Source organism: Gordionus sp. m RMFG-2023, chromosome 2 (assembly GCF_954871325.1).
Source record: "Gordionus sp. m RMFG-2023 chromosome 2, tfGorSpeb1-WG-v2, whole genome shotgun sequence".
Classification (NCBI taxonomy): domain Eukaryota; kingdom Metazoa; phylum Nematomorpha; class Gordioida; order Chordodea; family Parachordodidae; genus Gordionus; species Gordionus sp. m RMFG-2023.
This window is the reverse complement of record NC_088776.1, coordinates 34,524,935-34,535,012: the sequence shown is the minus strand read 5'-3', so window position 1 is coordinate 34,535,012 and position 10,078 is coordinate 34,524,935. Positions and strand designations below refer to the sequence as shown.

The following is a 10,078-nucleotide window of genomic DNA, read 5'->3' as shown; positions in this document are numbered from 1 at the left end:
ATTTAGTTCCAATACATCTTATAGAAAAGTAAACACACCTGTATAATTATTAAATGTAAATATTGTATTAAATCTTATATAATCTTAAATAAAATGTATAAAAAATATTCAAAACTTGGAAATATTAAAAATGTATTTTTTCTTTAAATTTTATACATACAATTTTTAAAAAATTTATTAAATTCTATAAATTGGCTATTAGTATAAAAAATAAAATAAAGTATGTGCAAAAAATAGACCAATCATAAATCAACCCCCATATTAATGTAAAAAGCCTTTAAAAATAACATTAAAAAATTAATTTTACTACCCCCCCCCCATCCCATAGAATCGATAACCAAATATATTATATTTGCCCCACCCCCAATTCCCGGTAAAAATATATGATTACCATTGTCATCAATATTTAATCTCATAAAGCTTGTTTATCTACCCAGCGCATATATGTAGGGAAGGAGGGGGGGGGGGTGGCAATGGGGAAATCCCCCTTAGGAATATTTTAATTTTTGTGAATATCAGTTTAAGCTAATAAAAAATATCCTCTTTAGCTCGCTCCGCACTCCCTTCCCCACAAAATGTATGATACTTAAAAATAATTTAAAAGGAATGTAAGTTAATTATTTTTTAAACTAATACTAATGACTTTAATTTACATTTTTTGGAAAAGGCATTTATATATAAAAAAGACTTTGCATATTTTTCGAAAACATCTCTTGTAGTAAATTATAAATTATATTTATAATTGAATGATTTTGCATATATATTATATTGTTGATATAATAAAAATATATGTATATATAATGTAATATATAATAATGAAATGAATACATTATTCGTTATTTATATATCTTTTATAATAATTTTATATGTATTTTCATAATGTAATAAATTATGAATTACTTTATTCTTTAGTTATATATGTATTTTCATTAATATGAATTACTTTATTCTTTAATTATTATATATGTTTTATAATGATTTTATATGTATAGTTAATTTAATATAATAATAGGCTAAGTTTTAGCTACCTAACATTTATGGAGATATTATCATTGTATCACAATCTTTCTGTATATACCTTTTTCCGTGATTGCATTTTGACTGGGTGTTATAATTATGAATAAAGCGAATGAATCAATATAACAGTTTATTAAATTGGTAACCAATTTTGTGCATTTTAAATAGTGATAATAAGTTGTTTTTAATAAAATTAACCTCCCATCCTATAAAAATATTTTCTATCTATATATAGGCTAAAAAAAACCTAGCTGAAGGTAGAAAAAAGCAGGTTGAAGGCCTACCAAATTTTTTAATTTTTGCTCTCTTAGAAAAATCCTCGGTACGCTAATGATCCAGGATCACACGTCTTTTCTATTATATTTCCCTTATTTGTTTTTGATAGTTCTAAAATGTGTTTTTAATATTTTTTGTTTTTTTTTGTGGTTGGTATCGATAATAGTTGTAAGTATTTGTTTCTTTAATATTAGTTATTTCTTAAGTTGTATCAAGTGTGAGGGCTTTCATAATCAGCACTCAAAATAATATTATTTTAATGTTCTCGTACTTTGTATAAAATTGTGTAAAATATTCGCATGGGCTAATATTGTTGTTATATCATTCTACATATTATGTCATCTCCATTGAGGTTACATCCCGATCACGATCGTTTCATCGGAACTTTTCAGGGCGAAGACTTGAGGACCCGGTTGTAGTGAGGGCGATTTGACAATGGTCAAGGTTAAATCTAAAAGAAAGATAACGGGAATTGTTTAAAAGCAGGAAGCGGCTGGAGCCACAAACCCGTTTCCTGGAATTTGATATCATACACATTAGTTAAAAAACAGGAAAAATTAAAGGGGGGGAGGGGTTTAATATTGGCAGGGCACGTGAGCCTCACCAAGACACCACCTATGGCTTTTATTGAAATATTAGACATTATTTACGTTAATTAAAAATGGGATAAATAAAAGGAAATTCAGGTAATTATTGGCCTGGGGCGACTCTGTCACACCACGGCACATTCCGTGACTTTTTATTGAAATAAAAAGAGTGATAGCCTGCGAGAAAATTAAATTGGAGGAGCATCACTATGTAATTAATTGAATAATTTCCATTTTTTTTAAGCCAATCGCTATTTATTAAAATTTTATCATAAACATTTCGTAACCATAATACACAAATCCGATCAGAGTAAATAAAATTGAAAACTTTTTGGTAAAATAAAAATAAGATTAAAAGTTACAAATTATCCTCGTATGTTCTCGCATTTATTAATCTGGCCTGGACCAGTTTCTAATGGCTATTGGTCATGTGAAAAATAATAAATAATGTTTTAATTGTCGTGCAAAGAAAATATAGAAAAGAAACATGTAAACAATTTGTTTTATCAAAAACAAGTGATATAAAAATAACATCTCGAATACATAATTTAAAAAAATAAAGTGATAAAAAAAAGATCTCAAATTATAAAACATACCATCATTATAAACACATTCCATACAATAATATTATATATCTGTACTAATCGCTTTTTTATATTTTGCTATAAATAGGCAAAATAAATTTCTAAAACTCATCATTAATACTTTTAAGGCGCTTACGCAGATGGAGGGAGGGGGGGGGGCAAACCCCTTTTCAAATCCGAAACATATATATCGGCTAAAATATCTTTATAATATTACTGATTCTCACCTCATATAACGTATATATTACAATTTAAATATATATTTATTTAAACAAAGTTTTTTAGAATCATTATTTAATTCTTATAATTTATTAACAATTTGAAGTTAAACCAATAGCAATACTAAAACATGAAATAGAAGATATTTTTTAAAACAAATATAATATTTTGATCCAATGCCAATATTTTGTTAATCTTTGGGTTTTTAATGTTCGATCACATCCCAATACTATAGTATAATTTAATTACTTATATTTTAATTTCATGATTAAACTTTTCAAAATATTATTAGAAAATACTTCTTTTAATGGTTATTTTATAATACCCATGATTTAATATTCTATTATTAAAATGTATAAAAATTCATCTTTTTACCTTCATATGCTTTTTTAAGTTTAAACTGCTTGTTGAGGCTGAAATATTTGCGTTGGGATATAATTTATGTTTACAAAGTATTGTACCCTTAATTTTCTTCATTTGTGTAAAATATGCTTCAAAATGGGGCAGAGAAAATCATCTTCATCTTAAGAAGTAAGTACTATGGACATAATATTCTTAAAATAAATTATAAAATGGAATAATAATATTATTATTAACATTTATTTTGAATTTTGATTGAATATTATCATGATTACCTTTTGACTGAAAATTTAACAATGAGAATTTAAAATAAAAAGGTATGGTCATTGGGTATGGTAGTTGATATGATTTAAAAACTCACTTTTTTATATTATAAAATAAATAAACGTAATTAGTACTATAAAACATGTATTTCTTTTTTAAATATTTTTTAATAAAAAATTTAAAGTAACGAGTAAAGTTTTGCGTTACCGTTATTCAAAAAAAAGAAACACGTTACCATTACTCGTTACCTTTAGCAGAAGGTCACGAATTGCATTTCTTTTCCTCAAAGTAACGAAATTAGTAACTACGTTACTTTACAGCAACAAATATAACGCTATATGGTAATTTTATGAAAAACATAAAAAAATCAACAACGTTTAACGCTATACATCATTTCATTACCAATTTTTAAACACATTGAATGACATTATATAGGGGAAGATCAAGAATTGAGTTAGATATAGAAAAAAATAGAAATGAAGGAAATTGGAGAAAAGTTTCGGATCTTGTTTATCAACTTAATGTTAAAAATATTAATAATGGTAATATTTTCGCCAAATTATATATATTATATTGCTTTGATAAAGATATAACATTAGTTTGCAATCTTAAACCTATAATATATACGTTTAATTAACAGATAACTTAGCTGCATTTTTGAAAAATGAGTGTGCTTTAGAACAATATCTTGAGGATAATGCACCAAATGAAAAGAATATTCCAAAAGCATTAAACAATCTTTTAGATGTAAAATATTCTCTCATCAATCTAATAAATTCTATTTCTGTTAAAAATAATCAGGTTATATAAACATATTAAATTTTATATTTATAAAATAAAATTTGTAATCTCTCAGGAGTCTCACTTGACTATTTAATTTTCTAAAATTCTGAGGTTGCTCAAATCTAAAATTTATTTAAAAATCATATTTTGTTTTTTTGATTCAAAATTTGTATTATAATATTTTTTGAGAATGTGCTTGCAAATTTCAGGGCTTGAGTCCTCTATAGCACCCCCTAACAACACCACATAATTAAATTTATCTTACTATTTTAATTATGAATATTATTTTAAAAAATTTATATTGTTTAATAAATAAACAAGAATAGTAATTTTTATTATTTAAATTATAGTTTGTGTCAATCATATATATGTTATTTCTAGTATTATCTCTATTATAAAAATGATATAGCAAGATATTGCATTTGAATCTGAATTATTACTGGCAAAATTATATTATGCATGTGGACAGGAACAAGAAGTATTGAACATTTACAAGAACTTAGACCTAGTTCATATGTGGAATCCATCTAATGCTAGTATCCGAAATATTGGATTAGTTGCAGAACTTTATGCTATGAATGGTAAATGTATTCATCCTTTTAAATTTATTATTATAAATTAGAATTAAATAAACTTAAGAATTTAATTGGTGTTATTTTTAATTATATTATTTATTGAAAAAGAGATTCACAAGATTTAGTTTGAGATCAAGAGTAAACTTGTTTTATTAATTGCCCATGAATATAACATTTAAATTTATTATAATTTTTATTTTAAAAATATCGTTCTTCAGATAAATTTTTTAAAAATTTTTTTAAAAGATTAATAATATTTTATAATTAATATCATTTTTATCTTTGTATTAATTTGATTAACATCTTTTAGATTATAGTCAAATTTAATTACAAGAATATGAGTATCTCTTTTTTTCTATCAGAGAAAGAAATTGTAACTTTTATCATGAAATAAATTGATAAAAAACTAATTGATGAACATATCTAACATTATGGCCAATCGAAGCAACAATATTTACTTGAGAAGAGAAGAAAATAAAAATTCAGTTTTAGTCTGGATATTAAGTTTTGTGAAGTAGATCAATATGTAAATTTATATATACATCAGGGCTCTAAGGGGAGGTGTATTTATAGGTAATTATAAATGGTTGGTATATATAATAACCCAGACATGGATATATAAATAACAATACCAATAGCTTATTCAAAAGTTTTTTTTATGTAATCAAAACTATCAATTTTGATACAACTTTATTAGTCTTTTAAATTTTGAATTTATTATGAATTTGCATCAAAATAAACTTAAGGAGATATTTTTATGCTAATTATATTGCCATAATATTTATTATTTAGCATTTTGTTTGGAAAGAAAGCCTCCTTCCTATCTTTCTAGATCAATACATGATACTGATACTTTTACGGTAAAATTTTTTATATAAATATTACAAACAAATATTTTTGGAAAACATATTTCTTTGGTTTTTATTTAAAAGAAGAGGACATTAAGATTTAATGATCTTTGGACTTTTCTCCCTGCTTTTTAAACAAATTTTGGATAAAGGAGGATTGAACCCATTAATGGTCAAGATTTTTCTGGTGGGAAAAGATGCCCAATTTTTAAAAATTATATTGATTAATGCCCAAATATGATATTTTTAAAAATTAGCCAAAAAAATAATCCTAATAGAAAATCTTGTCTAATGCATATTTGCACCTTTAACCACCAAGAGGTAAAAAAAATATTTATATACCACAAGATCAAAAACAACAGAAATCTTTATCTTTTTTTGTAATTCATAATAAAAATGAGAAAATATTTCCATATTTTAAAAATCCTTGAAACATTTTATATGAAGTCTGATTTGACATATTTGGCACTTATATCTTGAGTGCCTATGGCAAATTTATGCCCTTTTCCATCTAAAATTTTGGATTAATAATGTCCAGATGACAGTAGGTTTTTCACTGGCTTATGTGATTAGTACTAATTTTTTTCAATTTTTATTGGTGTTTGAAAGAGTTAGTAATTCTCGCATAACACTAGCAAATTCTTCTCATCTCGTTTCACAAATTTCCAGATTTTCCATGAATTTACAAATGCATCATTGATAAAAATGGTAATTATTGTCTACAATCATTTTTTTACCTCTTTTTTTTATTCTGAGATTGTTACCTAGATCAACTCCAGCCATGTGTTTTTTGTAAGCATATATATAATATTTGGTCAAGGAATTTTAATTTTAAAATGTCGATACAACGATCACCACCGATTTATCATTCTAACAAACTATAAATATTATGTTTGATTTTTCGAATCTGTAATCATGATATCCTCTTTAGATTCAACTGGACAATGCTCTATTCTATTATCCCTTACAGTTCCAGTCAGAGTTGGGCAGTACAGCGAATACTTGTATCTAAGATACAAGATCCTTTACTTAGTATCTTTTTTACATTTTAAAGATAATAATATAGGTATATAAGATCCTTCTTTCTGAAAAGAATTTTGTATCTTTTTCATTTTCTTGACAAAAGATACAGAACAGATTCTCTTTAATATTGATGTTAAAAAATTTGCATATCACAGAATATAAACTTATTTTATTTAGGAATCTTATATTAATTTCTTTATTTTCCCTTATATTTTAAATATATTGACAACTAAAATTTGTCTGAAAATTTACAACTAACATTAAGAAAGATAGATAAAAATTATCAACATTCCAATCTTATAGATGGAATTTTTTAAATAATTCAAGTTAAAAAAGACAATGTACAGGCTGAATGCCATAACTCTACAAAAAAAATTAAGGGTTTAACAAACTCATCTACAAATTTTGTCAAACATTAAATATATTATTTTTTAAAATTAGAGATGCTATTTAGGCATTTATACCAATATGTGTTGTAACTAAAAGAGTGCAGAAGAAATCCAGAAAAGTCCACCACCATAAAAAATAAATCAACACAGTATATCAGCTTCATTTAATGCCTTTAATAAAATAAAGCCATTAATAACACAAAATATAAGTGATAAATTGATATGTACATTTATTGTCAAGGGTTTACATCGAGCCTAATTGAACTTCTTCTTCTTCTTCTTCTCCGTTTTATGGCGATTTCCAGGTTTACCCGGGTATTTCCCTCTGATTTTTCTTTTCCATTTTTGACGGTCCTGAGCATCAATACTTGTAAGATTCAAGCTTCTCATATCCGCCGCTATCACATTTGTCCACGTCATCTTGGGTCTTCCTCTAGGTCTTGATCCTCCTACTTCCATCATTGTGCATCTCTTTACCCAGTCATCTCTTGTCATACGTTCCACATGCCCAAACCATCTTAGTCTATTTCGTCGCATTACCATACCAATCATTTCTATACCTAATTTTGCTCGCAATTCCTTGCTAGTTTTTCTCTCTCTCAGAGATACCCCACACATCCATCTAACCATCCTCATCTCTGTTCTTTCTAATTTGGCTTCGTGAATTGCTTTCATTGCCCATGTTTCACCGCCATAAACTAAACAACTCCTCACGCAGCTTACGTAAACTTTCCCCTTTAACTTCAGAGAAACTTTTTTATTTGTAAGAATAGATGACATCTCTCTGAACTTCTTCCAAGCTTGTCTGATCCTTGCAACAACAGCAGAATCTACACCACCATCTGCGTTTAGCATATCACCTAAATAACAAAACTTATCCACTTTTTCTAGGGTTAACCCATTGCCAATATCCAGACCACCATTTTTTAGGTTATCATTATTATGTATCCCTTTCATGCATGTTTTACAAATAAAGGTCATTCTTTCTAACATCAAACTGCCTTTTTTCCCACTACATCTTTTATGTACCCATTTCTGGCATCTGGTGCATTGGATAGAATTTCTAGCAACTCCTTTCCCACATACACCACAAGGCCACTTACCTGATTCTTCTATCTTTAGATTTTCCCCACCAATCATCACCTTTGTTTTTGATGCATTCATTTTCAGGCCCTTTGCTTCCATAGTCATCTTCCATTTACTAACTTTATCCCTCAATTCTCCCTCACTGTTTGCCATTAATACAAGGTCATCTGCATATAATATCTCCCAGGGAAGTCCTTCACGCATTTCTCTAGCCACCACATCCATTACTAAGATAAATAATAATGGACTCAGCACGGATCCTTGATGAAGTCCTACCTTCACCTCAAAGCTGTCACTATCACCATGATCCGTCCGTACTGCTGTTTGTGCTCCAACATACATTGCCATCACTGCGGTAACTAACCATTCCTCCACACCGGATTTTCTCAAGGCCCATCTTGTAATCTCACGTGGCACCCTATCAAATGCTTTCTCCAAATCAACAAACGCATAATAGAGTTTCTTTTCCTTCGCAAGATACTTCTCCTGAATTTGTCTCACCACAAAAATTGCATCTGTCGTGCCTTTTCCCGATGTAAAACCAAACTGCATTTCATCAATTTTGATTTGTTCCCTTATCCGCTTTTCTAACACTCTCTCAAAAACTTTCATTGCATGTTCCAAGAGTTTAATAGCTCTGTAAGACCCACAATCTAAAGGATCACCTTTCCCCTTGTATACTGGGATAATTATACTTCTTCGCCAGTCCTCGGGAATAGTACCTTCTGTGACAATCTGATTTGCTAAATTCATTAACCATTCAATCCCTAAATCATCAGAACCTTTAAACATCTCTGATACCACCATCGTTAAACCCGATGCCTTCCCTTTCTTCATTATCACAATGATGGAAAGTTATGCAATTTATATATAGATAAATATTGATATGATATTCTTAGTAATGTTGAATCATTTAAAATATTTTTAAGGAGATATTTGGAGAGAATAATTGGGAAAATTTCTGAGAATCAAGTAGATACTTCAAAAAGTAGTTTAAAGGTTCAATCAACACCACAGCAGATTTGTGTTATGCAAAAACCTGTAGTTTTATGCAAATAAACGCCTGAAACACATTCATTTGATAAAATTGCAGTTATTGGAAGAAGTTAATAGAGAGTATGGAATTTCTGATAAACTAATTGCTACATAATGTATTCAATTTTGTCAAGTAATTTACTGAATATGGTTTAAAATTAAATGATCTTGACAATGATTTTTAAGTTGAGGATGTACAAAATTTAAAATGTTTATCTTTAGATGAAATAAACAAAATAATATTAACCATGCACATCAGGTGTGCCTGCTACACTTCATCCTTTATTGCCATTAAAGATAGTCTTTCTGCACTATCAAACCCAGGGAATCTTGGAAGGATTCACTATGGAGTAACAAATATGTACAAAATTATGGAATGCTTATGTGAGGCCCTATTATTATAAAAAGATAATGGTAATCAGGTGAAAATTTCATACCCAAGTGGAATAGCCTATACGGTAGTATGTTAAATTTATTATTTGAAACATTTAATGTCACATTTTTAAAGAAGCAAATATTGTTTATATTGAGAAATATTTTAAGGTTTTAGCCAGTAGCAATTTCATAAGGGCAGAGTAGTACATTTTATGGAGAATTAGTACCAATACTATTTGTGGTGACTTTGGTAAACCTAAAAATTTAAGTTTGCAATTTGTCTACCTTTAATAAAAGCTGTCCAAGATCGTATGGGCATAAGATTTGGGAATATGATAATGAATATGAAATTTTTTTGGGATCTTTATCACATCCATATTTTAATAACTTATAGATTTAGGTTTAATAAGCCGAAACGGCAAAGGCTTAATGATAAATTATTTGAAAAAATGATTATCTTAAAAAATTGATTTAATCTATTTTAAATACTCTTTTGCAAACTAATATTTCAACTCCCATTAAAATTACAAGTCTCCTTTACCTGTCTATGCTATGAATGTGCTAAAACTAATTTTAAAATGTCTGATTATTATAATTAACTCGTGATTAAATATTTTATTATTTATTGTAAATACTCATATTATATGCGTATGTTAT

General features: G+C 27.6%; 1 protein-coding gene across 1 annotated transcript in view; it reads left to right on the top strand.

Moving 5' to 3' along the window:
- Positions 1-3,728: 3,728 nt before the first annotated feature.
- LOC135924282 (tetratricopeptide repeat protein 7B-like) overlaps positions 3,729-10,078 on the top strand; it is a 57,903-nt gene continuing 51,553 nt past the window's right edge. The window contains exons 1-4 of the mRNA XM_065459337.1: positions 3,729-3,849; positions 3,948-4,108; positions 4,500-4,671; positions 5,458-5,525. Of these exons, the coding sequence (XP_065315409.1) occupies positions 3,729-3,849; positions 3,948-4,108; positions 4,500-4,671; positions 5,458-5,525 (522 nt within the window). The remainder of the gene's footprint in view (positions 3,850-3,947; positions 4,109-4,499; positions 4,672-5,457; positions 5,526-10,078) is intronic.